Source organism: Mus musculus, chromosome 7, assembly GCF_000001635.26.
Source record: "Mus musculus strain C57BL/6J chromosome 7, GRCm38.p6 C57BL/6J".
Lineage (NCBI taxonomy): Eukaryota > Metazoa > Chordata > Mammalia > Rodentia > Muridae > Mus > Mus musculus.
In genome coordinates, this window is record NC_000073.6 from 12243927 (window position 1) to 12268797 (window position 24871).

At 37.6% G+C, this 24871-nt stretch overlaps 1 protein-coding gene across 1 annotated transcript; it reads right to left on the reverse strand.

Annotated features, from left to right (window-relative positions):
• Window positions 1–15832: 15832 nt before the first annotated feature.
• On the reverse strand, window positions 15833–16753 carry Vmn1r81 (vomeronasal 1 receptor 81). Its single transcript, NM_134210.1, has one exon. It carries the CDS (start codon window positions 16751–16753, stop codon window positions 15833–15835), a length of 921 nt encoding a protein of 306 aa, NP_598971.1.
• Between the last annotated feature and the right edge of the window lie 8118 nt (window positions 16754–24871).

The window sequence follows — 24871 nt, forward strand, 5'->3', positions numbered from 1 at the left end:
GTGCTGGAGTGGACCAGAAGGGACTTGTGCCCCTGGATTCTAACTTCTTGAGTTGTTTATATATTTTAGATAGTATTCCTCTGTTGGTGAAGATATTTTTCCAATCTACACATTTTGTGTGTCATTTTGTCCTATTGACAGTGTCCTTTGCCTTACAGAAACTTTACAAATTCATGAACTCCAATCTATTAATTGCTGATCCTTAGTATCTATCCTATGGGAAACTGTCACACACCCAAGTGGACCAGACTGAAGGAAATAATCAAAGTTAGTGCTGAAACCAATAAATTAGAACAATGAGAACAATTCAAACATCAAGACATCAAGAGCTAGTTCTTTGAGAAAATCAACAAGATAGACAAACCCTTAGCCAAACTAACTAAAAGGCAGAGAGACAGTATCCAAATTAATAAAATCAGAGATAAAAAGGGAGACATAATGATAGACCATTGATGTTGGGAGATATTAATGAGAAATGACTGTTAATTCCTGTTATTTTGACAATGGTAGTGGTACTGTGTGTGTGTGTGTGTGTGTGTGTGTGTGTGTGTGTGGTGTCTGTGTGTGTGTGTGGTGTGTCTGTCTGTGTCTGTGTGTGTGTGTATCTGTGTGTGTGTGTGTGGTGTCTGTGTGTGTGTGTGGTGTGTCTGTCTGTGTCTGTGTGTGTGTGTATCTGTGTGTGTGTGTGTCTGTGTGTGTCTGTGTCTGTGTGGTGTGTCTCTGTGTGTATGTATGTATGTATGTATGTATGTATGTATGTATGTATGAATGAATGTGTCTTTGTGTGTTGTATGAATCTATTCTTCTGGGTTTTTTTTCTGATCTGGAATATCTGTTTCTTGTGTTTTCTTAGGTGAAGTTAGTCCCATTGAGTTGTTGGATTTTTTTATTATCTTCTGGATGGTTGAATTCATGGAAAGATATTATTTAAACTTGGTTTTGTCATGAAATATCTTGTTTTGTTTGTTTACGGTGTTTGAAAATTTTGCTGGGTAGAGTAGTCTGGGCTGGTATCTGTGATCTATTAGAGACTGTAAAACAGCTGCCCAGGCCCTTCTAGATTTTAAAATCTCTGTTGAGAAGTCTAGTTTAATTCTAATAGGCCTGCCTTTATATGTCACTTGGTCTCTATCCCTTGTAGCTTTTAATATTATTTATTTGTTCTGTATATTTAGTGTTTTAATGATTGTGTGGAAAGATAATCTCTCTCTCTCTCTCTCTCTCTCTCTCTCTCTCTCTCTCTCTCTCTCTCTCTCTCTCTCTCTCTCTTGGTCTACTCTATTTGGTATTCTATCAACTTGTTGTACATTTATAGGCATCGCCTTCCTTAAGTTAAGAAATATTTCTTCAATGATTTTGCTGAAGATATTTTCTTGGACTTTGAATTGGGAGTCTTCTTCTTTTCTTTCTATTATTCTTAGGTTTGGTTTTCTCATAGTGTCCCAAATTTTCTAGATGTTTTCTGTTAGAAATTTTTGATTGTTTGCATTTCCTTTGACTACTGTATTAATTTCTTTTTTTTTCTTTCCATTTTTTATTAGGTATTTAGCTCATTTACATTTCCAATGCTATACCAAAAGTCCCCCATACCCACCCACCCCCACTCCCCTACCCGTCCACTCCCCCTTTTTGGCCCTGGCGTTCCCCTGTTCTGGGGCATATAAAGTTTGTGTGTCCAATGGGCCTCTCTTTCCAGTGATGGCCGACTAGGCCATCCTTTGATACATATGCAGCTAGAGTCAAGAGCTCCGGGGTACTGGTTAGTTTATAATGTTGATCCACCTATAGGGTTGCAGATCCCTTTAGCTCCTTGGGTACTTTCTCTAGCTCCTCCATTGGGAGCCCAGTGATCCATCCAGTAGCTGACTGTGGGCATCCACTTCTGTGTTTGCTAGGCCCCGGCATAGTCTCACAAGAGACAGCTACATCTGGGTCCTTTCAATAAAATCTTGCTAGTGTATGCAATGGTGTCAGCGTTTGGATGCTGATTATGGGGTGGATCCCTGGATAAGGCAGTCTCTACATGGTCCATCCTTTCATCTCAGCTCCAAACTTTGTCTCTGTAACTCCTTCCATGGGTGTTTTGTTCCCACTTCTAAGGAGGGGTATAGTGTCCACACTTCAGTCTTCATTTTTCTTGAGTTTCATGTGTTTAGGAAATTGTATCTTATATCTTGGGTATCCTAGGTTTTGGGCTAATATCCACTTATCAGTGAGTACATATTGTGTGAGTTCCTTTGTGAATGTGTTACCTCACTCAGGATGATGCCCTCCAGGTCCATCCATTTGGCTAGGAATTTCATAAATTCATTCTTTTTAATAGCTGAGTAGTACTCCATTGTGTAGATGTACCACATTTTCTGTATCCATTCCTCTGTTCAGGGGCATCTGGGTTCTTTCCAGCTTCTGGCTATTATAAATAAGGCTGCTATGAACATAGTGGAGCATGTGTCCTTCTTACCAGTTGGGGCATCTTCTGGATATATGCCCAGGAGAGGTATTGCTGGATCCTCCGGTAGTACTATGTCCAATTTTCTGAGGAACCGCCAGACGGATTTCCAGAGTGGTTGTACAAGCCTGCAATCCCACCAACAATGAAGAAGTGTTCCTCTTTCTCCACATCCTCGCCAGCATCTGCTGTCACCTGAATTTTTGATCTTAGACATTCTGACTGGTGTGAGGTGGAATCTCAGGGTTGTTTTGATTTGCATTTCCCTGATGATTAAGGATGTTGAACATTTTTTCAGGTGCTTCTCTGCCATTCGGTATTCCTCAGGTGAGAATTCTTTGTTCAGTTCTGAGCCCCATTTTTTAATGGGGTTATTTGATTTTCTGAAGTCCACCTTCTTGAGTTCTTTATATATGTTGGATATTAGTCCCCTATCTGATTTAGGATGCTATCTTCTATGCCTGAGATTCTCTCCTCCATCTCTTTTATTCTGTTGGTGATGCTTGTGTCTGTAGTTCTTGTTCTCTTTTCTGGGTTTCCTATCTCCAAGATAGTGTTTACTTTGTTGCTTCTATTTCTATTTTCAAGTGTTGAACATTTTTATTACTTCTTTCAACCATTTGATCATATTTTCCTGCAATTCTTTATATTCATTAGTTTCTTTTTTAATGACCTCTACCTATTTGATTGCATTTTTCTGTATTTCTTTATAGGATTTATTCATTTCCTCTATAAAGGACTCTATCATCTTCATAAGAATAGATTTAAAGTCATCTTCATGAGATTCAGGTGTGTTAGGATATCCAGGGCTTGCTGTAGTAGGATAGCTGGTTCCATATTACCCTGGATTTTGTTGGTTGTGTTCTTACAGTGGCCTTTATTCATCTGGTTGTCCCCAGTGTTGGCAGACCTGATAGTGGAAGCAGGCCTCTAGAGCTACAGATAGAACTGGTAGTCCCTATGTCAACAGGCCTCCGAAACTTTAGATAGAGCTGCATTTTTCTGGTGACAGATGCCCTCCAGGGATGCATGGAGAGCTGATGGCTTAAGGCTGCTCATTGTCTCAGGTACATACTGGTCTCCAGTGATGCAGATAAAGCTGGTGATCACTGATGGTTGACCTCAGCAGCAGCAGGCCTTCATGAGTGCAGGCAGAGTGGATTGCAGAGTGTGAAGGGCAAAGCTCCCTGCTGCAGGGTTAGCCCAGAGTGGCCAGCACACAAGTAATTGTTGTATGGATTTCACCTTGTGGACACTGATGGCTGCAGGCATCTCAAATTGTAAGTAGAAGTGTGGACCAGAAGATAAAGTGCAGAAGGGATAGAGAAGACATCACAGCTGCTGAGAGTGACTAATTTTCTTAAGGTGAACTCTATTCATCCATTTTCAACAACATTTTCAGATCAGTGATGACATTTGAAGAATTATAGTGTTTACATATAATAAGCAACAACTTGGAACTAGAGAGCTGGCTCAGTGGTTAAATGCATGTTCAGCAGGAAATGAGTTCAGTTCCCAGTAACCACACCGAGCAGCTCAAAACTTCATCTAACTACTAGCTTTCCAGAGGCTCCAATGTGATCTTCTTGCCTCTATGGGCATCAGACATGTTTATGTGTGCAAACACACTCTGAGGCACATACACGTACATGAAAAAGTTTTAAATGTAATCAAAATATTTTGGTCTTGGAGAGCTGGTTTGGTTATTAATAGCATTGATTGCTCTTCTAGAGGATCCAGACTTTATTTTCAATGCTCAATAGTGACTCGAAAACAACTGTAATGTCTGTCCTAATACTTTAATACCTTCTTCTGACCTGTGCAGGTACTTATGCTGCACAGGAATACATGCAGAAAAATACATATATACATAAAACAAAATACCTTTATTTAGTGCATTTTTTGTTCTGATTATTATGTACCAATACCCCAGAGCTCTTGACTCTAGCTGCATATGTATCAAAGATGGCCTAGTAGGCCATCACTGGAAAGAGAGGCCCATTGGACTTGCAAACTTTATATGCCCCAGTATAGGGGAACTCCAGGGCCAAAAAGTGGGAGTGGGTGGGTAGGAGAGTAGGGGGGAGGGTATGGGGGACTTTTGGGATTGCATTAGAAATGTAAATGAGGAAAATACCTAATAAAAAAATAAAATAAAACAAAATACCATCACTACCAACCCCTATACACACAAGAGTATGAAGTATTTTTCAAAGACAACATATGTCTTCTCTCCCAGGCACATATGTGCATATTCATCTATACTTTGCACATTGCCACACACTAATTTATATAATATTCTGGTTCTACATTTTTTTAAATTCTCATAATTAGGTAGTAAATTTTGTAAGAAAAATACTATAATGAAATATCTAGTGATCACACTTTATGACACAGAAGTCAGCTATAGGGTACTAACATTTTGCAACTGCAGTCAGCCTTCTACAACACATAAAAGAACAGGGCAATATATAAACAAAGAAAGATGACAAGGGATCATGCCAAACTTAGTGGGTGCTATTTTAGCATAGTAGATTAAAACCAGGTTGGAACTATATTTAATATTGCTGGAGAGAGCAATGGGAATAAATATGAGAAAGTACATTCTAAAATATAAATGTACTTACTCTTCATACAATTATAGTAAGATTTATATTTCCATGAAACAAGAAGTGAGAAGTTTTATTATTTTTGCTAATTATTAAGCATTTGAAAGTGATTTTGTGTTTAAAATGTTATTCAAGATCATAGAAAATTTGCAATAGTCAATAGACGTTTTCTCATCCAACTTTACTTAGATTATGTTGCTACATAAGACAGTTTAATGTATGTGGAAATTATGGATGCTTAATGCTTGCCTAACAAAAGAGGTGTTCCAGAATCCAAATGTAGCACTGTCATCACATATGTGACTCGGAGCTTAGTATGAATGTCCTACATAAAACACAGATTACATAATGGAACTCCAGTGTAATTATCAAACCTATATTAATTCTATCTATGTGACAGCAGTATCTCATCTTTTATCACCTTTGACATTTTTATCACAAAAATATTCTCAGGAAAATTTTAAACTAAGATTAATATTAGAATTTAGCAACCTTGCATTTTGGAAGTATATTTATATCCAATTTTTTTATGGTAAAACAATTCCATAATAAGATAAGGCAAACTACTAAGCAGAAGAACCAAAAATATGAGAATAAATACCGGAGATGATTTGGACCTTTGCTCCAAGTGATAATTTCTGTAATATTGAGGGAAAAGGTCACAGATAATGTATTAGACAATAGTCTAAGAATTGAGCCAGAGAAGATTTTAAAATACACTCAGTTTTATAGTAACAAAAGTAAGGAAAATGGTCCTGTTTTGTGAAAGACATATGGAAATAAACTAAAGATGAAATCTGAATGAAATAAACATAAAAGTCTATACAAACATTATATACAGACACAAATCAAGTAGGGCACACTACATAGGAGAAGAAGAAAAAAGGTAGAGAGGAACAGGAGTGATAGTCTGATTAGACTACATTCCACTGATTAGGGATATCGAGTTCCTTGGGGCAAGTTTGATTGTTGCTATCAAGATATCTAATTTCTTCTTGTTGCTTCTTCTTTGTGCATGACTTCTTAACAAACCTCAACCAATATCAAACAACGACAACCAAGAATTCAACTACCAATACACCATGTCTCTTGGGACCTAACATTTATATACCTTCTAAAAAGTCCCCAGAATTCCAAACATTACACAATGGCAAAAGCTGCTGGCAAAAGCGCACTCCTTCCTAGCTCATACAATGAATCATAGTCAGCTGCTGTGGACAATCAGAAGCAGCCCAATATCCCACACCTGGGATGAAAATGAAAACATTCTTATAACATTTCTGTGTTTTTAAAGAAACCAAATTTCTCACTACAAATGCTACTAAAGTCAGATTCTGAAAGTCTCTTCACCAAGTTCCATGTATTACATGTTACAATCCCCATGGAGGTAATAGAGCTTTTAGAACATCAATGATAAGTACTTGGGTTATTGAGATGTACATACTCTAGAAGACTAAAGGACTGTATTTGACATATTTCTTCTTTGCAGAAAAAAGTTCTTCTTTTAGTAAAAATTATTATAAATGAAGTACATTAGTAATGAAATTCCTCAGAAGAAAGGAAGAATTCAAAGGCATATATTTCTGAAGATAAAAATATACTCCAAGAACAGAATTTACACACAATTGAAATATTTTGATCAACATTTTACAAAGTAGATGTTATAGTACATGACATGTAGGAGACACAGGCAATGGAGATATTCATGCTAGTAAAATAAACCCAATATGTCACAGAGGATGGTGACAATTTTTAATTATTTTAAATTTTAAAGCATTTATTAATTGTACATTATGATGTCTTAATTTATGTGAATTATGTTACTTTATCATAGTTATCCCCCTTTTGTAACTGTCCTGTTCTTTTCTCTTCTCTGAAGTGGAAATTATTGGTTTCTCTAACAACTCAATTGTGTCATGTGATGTGTTTCTGGAAACTATGTTAAGCAAGGATGCTTTGCTGAAGCAGATATGTGAGAGGATGTTTGGTGAGAATGGGCGCTTGGTGTTTTTCTGGAAGATGTCTTGTGAGAGGGTATGTGATGTTCTGCAATTGAGAGGGTGTGTGATGTTTAGAAAGAATTTAAATACAACCCCCACAGACAATGTGGAGATGCTTTTGCATTGGTCACCATGCAATCTTTTGCTGGTCTTCACTGACAATGCTCTTGCATTTGTTTTTTTATTTGTTTTTGTTTGTTTTGTTATTCTTATCTTCTTTTTTTTTTACTTTTAATTTTTTTACTAGATATTTTCTTTATTTACATTTCAAACGCTATCACAAAAGTTCCCTATACCCTCCCCCAACCACACTCCCCTACACACCCACTCCCACTTCTTGGCCCTGGTGTTCCCCTCTACTGGGGCATATAAAGATTGTAAGACCAAGGGACCTCTCTTCCCAATGATGGCCAACTAGGACATCTTCTGCTATATATGCAGCTAGAGACATGAGCTATGGGGGTTCTGATTAGTTCATATTGTTGTTCCACCTATAGAGTTGCAGAACCCTTCAGCTCCTTGGGCACTTTCTCTAGCTCCTCCATTAGTGGGCCTGAGTTCCATTCTATAGATGACTGTGAGCCTCCACTTCTGTATTTGCCAGGCACTGGCATAGCCTCACATGAGACAATTATATCAGTGTCCTTTCAGCAAAATCTTGCTGGCATATGCAATAGTGTCTGGGTTTGGTGGATGATTATGGGATGGATCCCCAGGTAGGGTAGTCTCTGGAAGGTCCATCTTTTCATCTTAGCTCCAAACTTTGTCTCTGTAACTCCTTCCATGGGTGTTTTGTTCCCTATTCTAAGGAGGAATGAAGTATCCACACTTTGGTCTTCCTTCTCCTTGATTTTCTTGTGTTTTGCAAATTGTATCTTGGGTATTCTAAGTTTCTGGGCTAATATCCACTTACCAGTGAGTGCATATAAAGTGAGTTCTTTTGTGATTGGGTTAACTCAGTCAGGATGATATCCTCCAGATACATCCATTTGCCCAAGAATTTCATAAATTCATTGTTTTCAATAGCTGAGTAGTACTCCACTGTGTAAATATACCACATTTTCTGTATCCATTCCTCTGTTGAGGGACATCTGGGTTCTTTCCAGCTTCTGGATATTATAAGTAGGGCTGCTATGAACATAGTGGAGCATGTGTCCTTATTACCAGTTGGAACATCTTCTGGGTATATGCCCAGGAGAGGTATTACTGGATCCTCCGGTAGTACTATGTCCAATTTTCTGAGGAACCACCAGACTGATTTCCAGAGTAGTTGTACAAGCTTGCAAACCCACCAACAATGCAGGAGCATTCCTTTTTCTCCACATCTTCAGCATCTGCTGTCACCTGAATTTTTTATCTTAGGCATTCTGACTGGAGTGAGATGGAATCTCAAGGTTGTTTTGATTTGCATTTCCCTAATGATTAAGGATGTTGGACATTTTTCAGGTGCTTCTCAGCCATTCAGTATTCCTCAGGTGAGAATTCTTTGTTTAGCTCTGAGCCCCATTTTCTAATGGGGTTATTTGATTTTCTGGAGTTTATCTTCTTGAGTTCTTTATTTACAATGGATAGTAGTCCCCTATCAGATTTAGGGTTGGTAAAGATCCTTTCTCAGTCTGTTGGTGAACTTTATTGACAGTATCTTTTACCTTATAGGAGCTTTGCAATTTCATGAGGTCCCATTTGTAAATTCTTTACCTTACAGCACAAGCCATTGCTGTTCTATTCAGGAATTTTTCCCCTGTGTCCATATCTTCAAGGTTTTCCCCAACTCTCTCCTCTATAAGTTTCAGTGTCTCTGGTTTTATGTGGAGTTTCATGATCCACTTAGACCTGACCTTAGTACAAGGAGATGAGAATAGATCAATTTGTATTCTTCCACATGATAACTGCCAGTTGTGCCAGCACCATTTGTTGAAAATGCTGCCTTTTGTCCACTGGTTGGTTTTACCTTCTTTGTCAAAAATAAAGTGACCATAGGTGTATGTATTCATTTCTGGGTCTTCAAATCTATTCCATTGATTTACCTGTCTGTCGTTTTTACCAGTACCATGCAGTTTTTAATCACAATTGCTCTGTAGTATAGCTTGAGGTCAGGCATGGTGATTCCACCAGAGGTTCTTTTATTGTTGAGAATAGTTTTTGCTATCCTAGGCTTTTTATTATTCCAGATGAATTTGCAAATTGCCCTTTCTAAGTCACTGAAGAATTGAGTTTGAATTTTGATGGGGATTGCATTGAATCTGTAGATTGCTTTCAGAAGGACAGCCATTTTGACTATATTAATCCTGCCAATCCATGAGCATGGGAGATTTTTCCATCATCTGAGATCTTCTTCAATTTCTTTCTTCAGAGACTTGAAGTTCTTAACATACAGATCTTTCACTTCCTTAGTTAGAGTCACACCAAGGTATTTTATATTATTTGTGACTATTGTGAAGGGTGTTGTTTTCCTAATTTCTTTCTCAGCCTGTTTGTCCTTTGTGTAGAGAAAGTCCATTGATTTGTTTGAGTTAATTCTATATGAAGCTACAGCACTGAAGCTGTTTATCAGGTATAGAAGTTCTCTTGTGGAATTTTTAGGATCACTTATATTATGTCATCTGCAAATAGTGATATTTTGACTTTTCCTTTCCAATTTTTATCCCCTGGATCTCCTTTTGTTGTCAAATTGCTCTGGCTAGAACTTCAAGTACTATATTGAATTGGTAGGGAGAAAGTGGGCAGCCTTGTCTCATGCCTGATTTTAGTGGGATTGCTTCAAGTTTCTCTCCATTTATTTGATGTTGGCTACTGGTTTGCTGTATATTGCTTTTATTATGTTTAGGTATGGGCCTTGAATTCCTGATCTTTCCAAGACTTTTATCATGAATAGGTGTTGGATTTTGTCAAATGCCTTCTCAGCATCTAATGAGATGATCATGTGGTTTTTGTCTTTGAGTTTGTTTATATAGTGAATTAAGTTGATGGATTTTCAAATATTAAACCATCCTTGACCTGCTGAGATGAAGCCTTCTTGGTCACGATGGATGATCATTTTGATGTGTTCTTGGATTCAGTTTGCAAGTATTTTATTGAGTATTTTTTCATTGATATTCATAAGGGAAACTGGTGTGAAGTTCTCTTTCTTTGTTGGATCTCTGTGTGGTTTAGGTATCAGAGTAATTGTGGCTTCATAGAATGAATTGTGTAGAGTACCTTCTGTTTCTATTTTGTGGAATAGTTTGAGGAGAGTTGGAATTAAGTCTTCTTTGAAGGTCTGATAGAACTCTGCACTAAACCCATCTGGTCCTGGACTTTTTTTTTTTTTTTTGGTTGGGAGACTATTGATGACTGCTTCTATTTCTTTAGGGGAAATGGAACTGTTTAGATGGTTAATCTGATCCTGATTTAGATTTGGTACCTGGTATCTGTCTAGGAAGTTGTCCATTTCATCCAGGTTTTCCAGTTTTGTTGAGTATAGCTTTTTTTTGTAGTATGATCTGATGATGTTTTGGATTTCCTCAGGTTCTGTTGGTATGTCTCCTTTTTCATTTCTTATTTTGTTAACTAGGATACTGTCCCTGTGCCCTCTAGGTAGTCTGGTTAAGGGTTTATCTATCTTGTTGATTTTCTCAAGGAACCAGCTCCTGGTTTGGTTGATTCTTTGAATAGTTCTTTTTGTTTACACTTGGTTGTTTTCAGCCCTGAGTTTGATTATTTCCTGCTGTCTACTCCTCTTGGGTGAATTTGCTTTCCTTAGTCCTAGAGATTCTAGGTGTGCTGTCAGGCTGCTAGTGTATGCTCTCTCTAGTTTCTTTTTAGAGGCAGTCAGGGCTATAAGTTTTCCTCTTGGGACTGCCTTCATTGTGTCCCATAAGTTTGGGTATGTTGTGGCTTCATTTTCATTAAACTGTGAAAAGTCTTTAATCTCTGTCTTTATTTCTTCCTTGACCAAGGTATCATTGAGTAGAGTGTTGTTCAGTTTCCACCTGAATGTTGGTTTTCTATTATTTATGCTATTCTTGAAGATTAGCCTTAATCCATTTCTACATCCACTCCAGTAGTAACAAGTGGGACAGGCTTGGAAAACCTGGGCACTGTCCCGAGGCGAAAAGTTCACGGAAACTTAGTCTCCTGGAATCGTGACATCCTGTATAAAGAATGCTCAAATGTCCTTGCTTTTGTTGGTAAACAGATCTGTGTGCTTTCCCTTAATATTTCTTTATTACAAGTGCTCCTAAGGATTGATATTTTGACATATAGCTAAGTTATTAGATTCTAGGCAGACATTGATCGGACCTTGGGTATGGATAGCTTAGTCACTGCGCTACACAGAAAGTTACCATTATCTAGGAAGAAGGAAGTTTGTGACCTAAAGAGGAACCAGAGTATATATTTAGAACTATAGATAGCTGAGTTACACCGATACATAAGTATTTACAATGGCCTAGGGGGAAGGTGGACTATACAATAGACTAGAGTAGGAACTATGGCAAGGGCACGAAGCCCTTGCCTCTGGCTTCTCAGATTAAGTAGATCTTAGGTGGAGCTGTTTTTGATCCCAGTTGTTAACATTGAGTTTTACCCCAGTTGGTTCCTGCCAGTTTGCATTCCTCTGTTTTGTGTAAGAATCCAGTAACCTCTTTGTACCTTGCCTCTATGTCACCCAACTTCTCTATTTTCTTCTGTATAAAAAGTTTGATGCTCGATTTGATAAATTACATTCAGACCCACACTCCCTTGTGTAGTCTGTCTGTCAATTCCCGCCAACTCCTTGCCCACCTGCACTAGAGACTCATTCCACGCAGACAAGGGACCAAGAGGGTCTGTGGCAATCCATGGTAATATGATAGGATGCAAGGGACAATTTCAATATTTTTGAATCTGTTGAGGCCTGTTTGGGACCAATTATATGGTCAGTTTTGGAGGAGGTACCATGTGGTGCTGAGAAGAAGGTATATCCTTTTGTTTTAGGATAAAATGTTCTGTAGATATCTATTAAATCCATTTGTTTCATAACTTCTTTTAGTGTCCATGTGTCTCTGTTTAGTTTCTGTTTCCAGCATCTGTCCATTGATGACAGTGGAGTGTTGAAGTCTCCCACTATTATTGTGTGAGGTGCAATGTGTGCTTTGAGCTTTACTAATGTTTCTTTAATGAATGTGGTTGCCCTTGCATTTGGAGCATACATATTTAGAATTGAGTGTTCATCTTGGTAGATTTTACCTTTGATGAGTATGAAGTGCCCCTCCTTGTCTTTTTTGATAACTTTGGGTTATCAATCAATTTTATTCAATATTAGAATGGTTACTCCAGCTTGTTTTTTCGGACCATTTGCTTGGAAAATTGTTTTCTAGCCTTTCACTCTGAGTCTTTTTTCCTGAGGTGGGTTTCCTGTAAGCAGCAAAATGTTGGGTCCTGTTTGTGTAGCCAGTCTGTTAGTTTATGTCTTTTTATTGGGGAATTTAGTTCATTGATTTTAAGAGACATTAAGAAAAAGTAATTGTTGCTTCCTGTTATTTTTGTTGTTAGAGTTGGCATTCTGTTCTTGTGGCTGTCTTCTTTAGGTTTGCTGAAAGATTACTTTCTTGCTTTTTCTAGGGCATAGTTTCCATCCTTGTATTTGCATTTTTCTGTTATTATCCTTTGAAGGGCCGAATTGATATTGAACGATATTGTGTGAATTTGGTTTTATCATGGAATGCTTTAGTTTCCCCATCTATGGTAATTGAGAGTTTTGCTGGGTATAGTAGCCTGGGCTGGCATTTGTGTTCTCTTCGGGTCTGTATAACATCTATCCAGGACCATCTGGCTTTCATAGTCTTTGGTGAAAAGTCTGGTGTAATTCTGATAGGCCTGCCTTTATATGTTACTTGACCTTTTTCCCTTACTGCTTTTAATATTCTATCTTTATTTAGTGCATTTGTTGTTCTGATTATTATGTGTCTGGAGGAATTTCTTTTCTGGTCCAGTCTATTTGGAGTTCTGTAGGCTTCTTGTATGTTCATGGGCATCTCTTTCTTTAGGTATGGAAAGTTTTCTTGTATAAATTTGTTGAAGATATTTGCTGGCCCTTTAAGTTGAAAATCGTCATTCTCATCTACTCCTATTATTCGTAGGTTTGGTCTTCTCATTGTGTCCTGAATTTCCTGGATGTTTTGAGTTAGGATCTTTATGAATTTTCCATTTTCTTTGGATTTTGTGTCTATGTTCTCTATGGAATCTTCTGCACCTGAGATTCTCTCTTCCATCTCTTGAATTCTGTTGCTGATGCTCGCATTTATGGTTCCTGATTTCTTTCCTAAGGTTTCTATCTCCAGAGCTGTCTCCCTTTTGGTTTTCTTTATTGTTTCTACTTCCCGTTTTAAGTCTTGGATGGTTTTGTTCAATTCCATCACCTTTTTGGTTGTGTTTGGTTCCTGTAATTCTTTAAGGGATTTTTGTGTTTCCTCTTTAAAGATTTCTACCTGTTTAGCAGTGTTTTCCTGTGATTCTTTAAGGACTTCTCCATTTTTAGCACTGTTCTTCTGTATTTCTTTAACTGAGTTATTAATGCCCTTTCTAAGGTCCTCTATCAGCATCATGAGATATGATTTTGAAACCCAATCTTGCTTTTTGGGTGTGTTGGGGTATCCAGAACTGACTGAAGTGGGAGTGCTGGGTTCTGATGATGGTGAGCAGTCTTGGTTTCTGTTGGTAAGATTCTTATGTTTGCCTTTCATCATGTGTTAATAGCTGGTGTTAGTTGTTATAGTTCTCTCTGGCTGGAGCCTGTTCCTCCTGTGATTCTCTTAGCCTCTGTCAGCAGTCCTGGGAGTCCAGCTCTCTTCTGAGTCTCAGTGGTCAGAGTACTTTCTTCAGGCAAGCTCTCCTCTTGCAGGGAAGGTGCACAGAGGTCTGGCATTCAGATCTGCCTCCTGGCTGAAGATGAAGTCCTGAAACAGTGCCTGTTCCAGAAGATGTGTTGCCTCTGTAGTCTGTGCGCTCACCTGCACAGACTGGTCTCTGAAGGACCCAGGACACAAGATGGCTCCCTCACCTGCTCCAGAGGTCAGAGCCCTCCTATGTGGTTACCTCTCCTCTGGCGGGGAAGGTGCCCGGATGTCTGTAGCCTGAAAAAGGGGTCTGTCCCAGGAGCTGTGTTGCTTCTGCCTGTCCCAGAAGCTGTGTCACTTCTGCAGTCCACTCACTCACCCTCTACAGTCTGCAAGCTGACCTGCACAGACTGGTCTCAGAGGGACCTGGGACACTAGATGGCTCCCTCACCTGCTCTGGAGGTCAGAGCCCTCCTATGTGGTTACCTCTCCTCTGGTGGGGAAGGCACCCGAATGTCTGCAGCCCAAAACAGGGCTTGTCCCAGAAGCTGTATCATTTCTGCCTGTCCCAGAAGCTGTGTCACTTCTGCAGTCCGTTTGCTCACCCTCTGCAGTCCACAGCTCTTGCATTTGTATACCTTGAAACACTTTGCTGATCTTCACTGATCTTGTGGTGACTTTGTAGAGAGAAATATGCCAAAGAACTTCTTCTGGTATTTCAGATGCTTCTTGCTTCTGCAGACTCATGCCAATTCAGAGGATCCTCATGGCTTCTTCTGGATCCATCTGCTGCTAGTGAGTCTTGCTTGGCATTTGCCAATTGGACTGGACTGCTGCTACTGATTCATGTTTGATAATTTAGACTGGACTGCTTATACTCTGACAAAGATTAGAATCCCTAAAGAATTACTTCTAAACAGGTCCACACCCTCATTGTCCTATTAAACATCTTTCTTTCCAACCATTGACCAGTGGGCTAGAAGGGAGGTTGAAACATTTAAGAATCCTCCTTACTAAAGTATGTTTTGAAAAATCTAAGCCTACATTTCTCAGTATTCTACATTTTACTCTCATTTCCTTTTGTTTCTTGATTTCATATGAAAGTACATGTAATATTGACCTTTCTGAGCCTGACTTTCAGTTCCCAGCAAGTGATTAAGGTAGCTCATGAGTCCATGTAATTCCAGTTACAGAGAATCCAACATGCTCTTCTTGCAGCTATGAGCAATAGGTAATATATGCAATGCCTATACTTCCACTGAGACATACATGTATACACAAAATAAAATTTTTAAACAATGATAGAACAAATCTCATGCTGAAAGTGTTGGTAGTTAAGAGTACTGATCGATATTCCAGAAGATGCAGATTTTAATTCCACCATCCAATGTTGACACACAAGCAGGTACATGGTTTAATGCCATCTAGTGACCATTGCAAGTACTTTATCCATGTGGTACACAGACAAACATGCAGGAAAAATTCACAAACACATAAAAATAAAGGCATGCATACATGTATATAATAATATGTATAAAAATAACTGTGTTTGTGATATTTTTGTTTATATCTGTGTGGGTTCATCTGCGAGAGAAACAGACAGATGAAGAGAGAGATAGAAACTGAGACAGAGAGACAGAGAGGTCAATAAATCATTTTTTGAGTTTACAGACTATAGCTAAGATCTAGTTCCCAGATGTATTTTCTCCTAGTCTCCTACATTTTGTGTAATATTACATAATGACTTCTATATTATGATGATTCTATATATTTGAAAAATTTCTCATTATTCGATACTAAATACTGTAAGAAACAAACTATAAAATAAAATACCTAGTAATCAAAACACATATCAATAGGAATCAGTTAAAAGGTGATTGATATTTTCAAACAGTGGTCTTAGTGCTCTGCAATTGATAAAAGAATATGGCAATATGTAAGACAAACAACCATGTCTCATGCAATATTTAGAGGGAGCTATCTCTTTCCACAGAAGGGTAAAAATAGTCTGAAACTACACTTTATATTGCTGATGAGAACAAAGGGACAAAATATGGGAAAGCATATTTCTAGAAATATAAATACACTTACTCTCCAAATCTCTGAAACATTGGAGTAGGTTGTAAAGATTACACGTAGAGAAGAGATTGTATAAGAGATGATAAATGTGCACACCAGGATGAGGATAGTTTGTGTAGCTCTGTCCTCAGGCGAGACTTTCAGAAGGTGTTGAGCACTATGGATATGCTTGACTTGTCTCTTATGTTTGTAGAGGATATTCATCATAGAGACACTTGAGCAGGCCATGAGACTTAGACACAGGCCATCACAGAAGCAGAGTAAGAACATATACAGTGCAGTTGCCAGATTGCTTGGAGCAAACCATGAGCAGTACCCATAACTATTCGTGTTTGTCACATTTTTGCTGTAAGTGGGGACTGTCACTTTTACTAGCGTCATGATGTTTAGAAGCAAATTCACAAGCCAACTGACTAAACAGGAAGAACCAATATACTTTGTGGCTCTGTGTTTAAGCATAATCCATCTGGAGTTGCTGGGACTGATTGTGATTGCTTGGAAACAACCCAGTAGGCACATTGCATACAGGGACATCCCCCTTGTTACTCGGTAAATATACATTATCACTTTGCATCCAATATCATCCAGAAAGTTTTTAAATCCAAAATCAGACAATGTCTGTGGAATGCCTTTTGAGATTAGAGACAAGCAGTTGGATAAAGTCAAGTGCTCTATGATCATGTCTTTAGGCATTAAATGTTTCCCACTGAATATGAAAATGACATAATAAAATAGTATTGAGGAATTGCCAAAGATTCCCATTACAATCTGGGAAAAGAGGAATATTCCCATTGGCAAGTTTATAGAAGTCATTTTCATGCCTATTGAAAAGATAAATCAATTTATTATAGTCAATAGACCCTGGAAATTAAGTGTACACTGTTTCATGAAGTTATCTTGAATAAAACATTCATGATATTACTTTATTTGTATAGCTCTCTCACTGAAAAAAAAGAATTTTTAATATATTATTGCAATTAAAATATAGAATATGTTTTCTAAAGTTTAAATTTTTTAATGGATGTCATGGTGTACACATTAATGGTATGACTCAAAACACAGAGGCAGGCAGATCTATGAATCTAAATGGCTTGTGCTGTAAGATCGAGAATTGACAAATGGGACCTAATGAAACTCCAAAGTTTCTGCAAGGCAAAAGACACAGTCAATAAGACAAAAAGACCACCAACAGATTGGGAAAGGATCTTTACCTATCCTAAATCAGATAGGGGACTAATATCCAACATATATAAAGAACTCAAGAAGGTGGACTTCAGAAAATCAAATAACCCCATTAAAAAATGGGGCTCAGAACTGAACAAAGAATTCTCACCTGAGGAATACCGAATGGCAGAGAAGCACCTGAAAAAATGTTCAACATCCTTAATCATCAGGGAAATGCAAATCAAAACAACCCTGAGATTCCACCTCACACCAGTCAGAATGTCTAAGATCAAAAATTCAGGTGACAGCAGATGCTGGCGTGGATGTGGAGAAAGAGGAACACTTCTTCATTGTTGGTGGGATTGCAGGCTTGTACAACCACTCTGGAAATCAGTCTGGCGGTTCCTCAGAAAATTGGACATAGTACTACCGGAGGATCCAGCAATACCTCTCCTGGGCATATATCCAGAAGATTCCCCAACTGGTAAGAAGGACACATGCTCCACTATGTTCATAGCAGCCTTATTTATAATAGCCAGAAGCTGGAAAGAACCCAGATGCCCCTGAACAGAGGAATGGATACAGAAAATGTGGTACATCTACACAATGGAGTACTACTCAGCTATTAAAAAGAATGAATTTATGAAATTCCTAGCCAAATGGATGGACCTGGAGGGCATCATCCTGAGTGAGGTAACACATTCACAAAGAAACTCACATAATATGTACTCACTGATAAGTGGATATTAGCCCCAAACCTAGGATACCCAAGATATAAGATACAATTTGCTAAACACATGAAACTCAAGAAGAATGAAGACTGAAGTGTGGACACTATGCCCCTCCTTAGATTTGGGAACAAAACACCCATGGAAGGAGTTACAGAGACAAAGTTTGGAGCTGAGATGAAAGGATGGACCATGTAGAGACTGCCATATCCAGGGATCCACCCCATAATCAGCATCCAAACGCTGACACCATTGCATACACTAGCAAGATTTTATTGAAAGGACCCAGATGTAGCTGTCTCTTGTGAGACTATGCCGGGGCCTAGCAAACACAGAAGTGGATGCTCACAGTCAGCTAGCGGATGGATCATAGGGCTCCCAATGGAGGAGCTAGAGAAAGTACCCAAGGAGCTAAAGGGATCTGCAACCCTATAGGTGGAACAACATTATGAACTAACCAGTACCCCGGAGCTCTTGACTCTAGCTGCATATATATCAAAAGATGGCCTAGTCGGCCATCACTGGAAAGAGAGGCCCATTGGACTTGCAAACTTTATATGCCCCAGTACAGGGGAACACCAGGGCCAAAAAGGGGGAGTGGGTGGGCAGGGGAGTGGGGGTGGGTGGATATGGGGGACTTTTGGTATAGCATTGGAAATGTAAATGAGCTAAATACCTAATAAAAAATGGAAAAAAAAAGAAACATGAAAAAAAAAATAATCTGCTGTACAGAGGCAGTTCCAGTGCAGTCATGGCTATACACAGAGAATTGCTTTCTCAGAAAATGAAAAGGAAACAAACAAAAAATATTAATGTATTTATTGATTTTGACTAAATACAATGATTTGGAGTCAATTTTCAAAGAATGGATTTTTAAAGTATGCCATATTTCTGAAATTCACATGAAGTTGAGTTCAATTTTCATCAAGAGAAACAACAGAAGATATTTGAAAGTCATATTTACATTGGGTGATTAAATATTCAGAATATTTAAAGAATTTTTTAAATATTTGTCTTGTTTTCAATGATGTGCATGTTGGGAAGGTTGTGTGTGAGTGTGAGCAGATACCAGAAGATGAGATGAGATCTCTTGTAGATAATTGTGAACTGCTGGTCGGAACTAGGAAATGAACTCATATTCAAAAGTAATAGCAGTATACATTTTTAACCACTGGTTCATTTCTCTACCCTAAAAAGAATATTTGAAACTACATTTAAAGATATGGCCCCACAGTCTAGTAGAAAGAGGCACACCCAAATGTATATGGGCAACACCCAGTATATTTAAATGTTTAAGGGACACTAAGATGGGTGGACCTAGAATTAGGGATGGAACTTGGAATACCTAGTTGAGTAGATGTCATCAAAAACTAAATTGTACAAAATTCTCAATGAATTAATAAACATTATGAAAACTTTTTTAAAATAGCTAAAATATAAAACATATGAGAAATGTGTTCATGACTTGCATGAACTTCCTTTAAACAATACAGAAGTCTCCAAAATGTGTGCAAAACGAGGCTCAATATCACCAATAATTAAGGGACTAGAGTGACAGGGGGCAAATCAAACTTCCAAGGAGGGATCTTCATATACAATATAAAAAGGTATTGAAAATAGCATAAATAAAGGCAAAAGTTTAAATGCTGAGCATGGGGAGAAGTAAGAACCATAATGAAGACTTTATACAAATTATAAAGTATTATAGAACTTATACATATTAGAATTTTTTCTTTAACAAAATTGAAAAAATATACCTGTTTCCAATCTTAGTGTTACTGCATCTATAACATATTGGGCCATCAAATCTTCTTATCAATAATAGCAAATGCTGGACAAGGAGACAGTAAGAAGTCACACAGGAAATGACCAATGTTGAGTAAGGATATATCATGAGTCTGGTTTTCCCTGTCATTGCCCTGCAGAGTCTCAGAAGGTCTCAGGAAGAATTTCCAGAGGTGCAATCATTTCTTACTTGAATATTTGTTATGACTAGATGCTCAGACCTTCTGATCCTGAGTGGATTAATAGAAAATTGATATACATATAGAGACAAACTGCATTGTGTCTATATTTCTTCACCTTCCATAACAATTAATGTTAAATTATTTCAAACCTGAAGTGCTAAAACTCTCAGAAGAACACTTTAGTAATATAAGTTGTAAAGAGGCAACAGAACTCAACAGCACAGAAAGTGCACCAAAAATTAATGTGTAACTGCATTGGCAATTAATGCATATTAAAGTAAATTATCAGCCAAGTAGACATATCATCTACTTAGTGGAAGAAAAATCATTGACTTCTATATTTCACTCAAGAGCTTAAAACCTAAAATGTATAAAAGAAAATAAAGATTAAGCACTTCATAAGCTTTTCAGTCAACAAAGAAGTTGATGAAATGAACAAGTGTTTCCTTAAGAATGAAGCACAAATATGCAGTAAATGTTTTTTAAAGTGTTCAGCACATTTAGCTCTCACAGAAATGTATATTACAAATACTTTGAGACTTCATCACATTCCTTAGAATAATTAACACTAAGAGAATATACAATTACAAATGTTGACAATGATGTGTCAAAATTCTCATTTTATACTGGTAGGATGGTAAAATACTACATGCATTATGGAAATGAAGACACAGAGTTATCAAATCATTAAAATTGAGTTACAATATAATACAGCTATATAATTTTGTCCACATACCTAAAAGATTCCGTACCCTAACACGGAGATGTATCCGTGTAAAATGTTGCATTATTCACAATAGCAAGGAAATGATGTTCATACGAAATGTACATAAGAAAATAATAGAAAAGTTCAATCCTTATACAGTGGAATTTTATTCATCTATGAAAGAAAATAAAATCATACAGTTTTTAGAAAATAAATAGACTAGCAAAGAACTCAGCAAGGTGACACAGACTCAGGGGAAAACATGTTCTTTCTCAAACAAAGACATAGATCGCAGTGTTAGAGAGAGAGAGAGATACATAGATACATAGATAGATAGTGGTTTGGGGTACAAAACCAGAAGAAAGCAAAGATAAGGAAACAGAGGTGTTGAGGAATCAAAGGGAGGTAATAGAATAATGTGTCAATAAACTGAAAAGGATTATGAAAGATATGGAGAAAGGCAATATGCTGTCTTGAGAGTGAAGGAAAAAATGAAAGAAGAAGCTCACCAATAAATTTTTTTAAAATGTCATAATGAAATCAAATACTACGTATAATAATTAAAATTTTAAAAACATACCAAATTTTAAAAAAGATTCTGGTTTCATAGTAAATTTTTCTATTTAATAATGACAGTTCTTACAATCAATGCAATGTTATGAACTCATGTTTAATTCTTAAAATTGCCGTGGTCAATCTAGTCTTATTTCTCTTTTATAGGAATTTTATTATATTAGAAGTACTTGGGATAAAACTCCAGAATCGAATGAATGAAAGATAAACACTTTGCCATGGAGTGGCAGTTCTACTCTTTTTGCATAAGTGTTTATCAGCATGTCAAATTGCAGAAGAATGGTATTTGGAATCATTATTTCTGGTGATACAGTGATGGTATTGACATTTTGTATATGGAATTATTTAAGGAAAGAAATTTGTATCCCTAGAGTTTTCCTTGAAGAACATGACATAAATTCCCATTCCTCCATGATTTATAGAATTCATTTTAAATTGTAATAATTTCTTTCCTAAAACCAATGGACTTGTTGTGACCTATTTCTTATGCTTTATTAATTTTATAGCTATTATAAATACCATTCTAAAATAAGTTATTTTTAAAAGTTGTTATAGTGTAGATGCCCTATGCATAGAAATACATTATCACAGAAAAGAAGCATTGCTATTTCATCTACAAATTCCAATTCTTGGTATAATTTTAAAAATAATTAATTTTTTCTTTTTTATTAGATATTTTCTTTATATACTTTTTAAATTTCAAATGCTATCCCGAAAGTTCCCTATACCCTCCCCCTGCCCTGCTCCCCTACCTGCCCACTCCCACTTCTTGTTCCTGGCATTACCCTGTACTGGGGCATATAAAGTTTGCCATACCAAGGGGCCTCTCTTCCCAATGATGGACAACTAGGCCATCTTCTGCTACATATGCAGCTAGAGACACGAGCTCTGGGGTTACTGGTTAGTTCATATTGTTGTTCCACCTATAGGGTTGTAGACCCCTTCAGCTCTTTGGGTGCTTTCTCTATCTTCTCCACTGGGGGCCCTGTGTTCCATCTTATAGATAACTGTGAGCATCCACTTCTGTATTTGCCAGGCACTGGCATAGCCTCATACGAGACAGCTATATCAGGGTCCCTTCAGCAAAATCTTGCTGGCATATGCAATAGTATCTGGGTTTGGTGGATGATTATGGGATGGATCCCTGGGTGGGGTAGTCTCTGGAAGGTACATCATTTCGTCTTAGCTCCAAACTTTGTCTCTGTAACTCCTTTCATGGGTATTTTGTTCCCTATTCTAAGGAGGAACAAAGTATTCACCCATTGGTCTTCCCTCTTCTTGATTTTCTTGTGTTTTGCAAATTGTATCTTGGGTGTTCTATGTTTCTGGGCTAATATCCACTTATCAGTGAGTGCATATCTAATGACTTCTTTTGTGATTGGGTTACCTCACTTAGGATGATATCCTCCATATACATCCATTTGTCCAAGAATTTCATAAATCCATTGTTTTTAATAGCTGAGTAGTACTCCATTGTGTAAATGTACCACATTTTCTGTGCCCATTCCTCTGTTGAGGGATATCTGGATTCTTTCCAGCTTCTGGCTATTATAAATAAGGCTGCTATGAACATAGTGGAGCATGTGCTCTTATTACCAGTTGGAACTTCTTGGAGGTTCCTCAGAAAATTGGACATAATACTACTGGAAGATCCAGCAATACCTCTCCTGGGCATATGCCCAGAAGAAGTTCCAACTGGTAAGAAAATCTATTTCCTGATGTGGTATCTCCTTAGTTACTTTCATAGTAGAATCACTCAAAACAGATTAAAGGTTCAGTCACTCCACACATCCATTAGCAACAAATCTCAAGAAGACAAGATGATTAACATGTACAATAGTACAGCATTTTTCCATTGAAAAGAATGTTGATACATGCTACATCATAGATAAGCATAGCAGACTTTATGGTAAGTCCTATGACTAGTTGTACTACCACAATATTCCACCTTGTAATTATAGGGATCAACAAAGAATATTTGGAAACTAAAATTATGAGGGCCAGCAAGACTGCTCAGCAGGTAAATGTGCTTTGTACCTTTGTATTCTAATGACTAGAAATACTATAATTTTTTCTAAGATCCCACATGTTGGAAGAAGAGACTCACCTTCCAAAATATATTTTCTCATCTCTACACATGTATTCTATTTAAGGTGGGCATGCCATCCCAACAAAATATTAATTATGTAATGAAATTTCAGAAGACACTAGAATGATGATTGACAGGGATGCAAGGAGAAAATTATTCATGGGCAAATAGATTTGGGTTTGTGATGAAATCTTCTGGAGACCAGCTGTAGTACATTAGGATTATTTTTCACATTACTGAACTGTACACTCACAGTGATCATCATAATAAATGTCTGTAGTTTGACATTAGTTCTAATCTTAAATGTAATGGGATTGTGGTTAATATATAAGAAGTTCAGGCTATGTTGCATGGTAATCACAGTCAACTAAAGCCATAACTGTCATGGGCTCTTAGGTTAGTAATATCAATTTTACAGTCAAAATGATGAGTTTGCTTTTTGTCTATAAGGAAGAATTGGAAGGGTATTGAAAAGGTGTACTATGTGGTAGGGCCATGCTTTGTTCTTTTAATTTGGGTTTCATGTATTAAAAGAAATCCCTAACATCAAGCAGATATATGATAGCTTGTGAAACTCTTGACAGTGGCAATGACAATAGAAACAGAGTAAGTCAAACATACCTGAAAATGAGGTGATATCAGTGGTAAGAGAGACTCAGTAGCAGCTCATGGGAGGTGCAGGGTTCACAGCTTAGGAAGGATTGGAGACAGTCAACTCTGCTCTGAGTTAAAACATTCCAATTTCATGCAAAATCCTATTCAAGCAAGTATCCATTTCTTAAATCAATACTAGAGTCCCCTTCTCTACTTTGAGTTCTTTCTTTTCTTTCTCTTTCTTCCTACCCTCCTTCCTTCTTTTCTTTCTTCATTTCAGCAGAGCTGTAGGAGAAGAATTGTAATATACATTTTAAGTACAACTAACATTAATAAAGGTGTTTGGGGGGGGAATGAAGATGTATCTAAGAGCAGGAGTGTGGCTTCTTCAAGGAGTGTTTTTTAAAGCCTTCGGCTCATACTACTTCTATGCTCTTGTCACTTATCTTAGTTCTCAAAGATATTATGATGGTGTGTGTTGCAATGGCAAGTGAGTCTCTGCTAAACTGTGGAGAGATATTTACCCTGATGTAAAAGCTCATGATCATCCCAGAAGATTCGTGATTTTCAACTCAACTCTAAGTTCATGACAGCATCTCCACAAGGGTGTGAAGTAACTTTTAAACACCTTGGACCTGAGTTTCTGGAAGGAAATAAAGCAAAACAAAAAAGTGCAAGTTACATCAGCAACTCCAAGGAAGCAATTAGGAATCACAATGGAAACATTTTTGTCATCCTTTAGAGAACAGAGAGGCATGCAGAAGAAACTTCATTGCTATCAAAATATAATCAAGTTGCATGGCCTTGCCTCTGGAGATCATTTCTCTATCACCCAGCATCTGAGACAGTTTCAATACCTCAAAATTGTTCAGTCCCAAAGATACTCAGGACAAATGGCTAATTAAGATGCCAAGTCAACTGCATTTTCTGACTGCCAGACTCTTAGCATAGCAAATGCCTCTCACAGAGTCCTAGCTTCTCTCTGCTTCTTGTCCCTGCCACCTACCCTAAACCCCTCTAGCTCATGAGTTTTACTTCCTTTCCCCATACTTAATTTTTCTATAAACCCATTTTGGCCAGGTGCTCTTGGGCTCTTGGTTCTCCTCACATAATAAG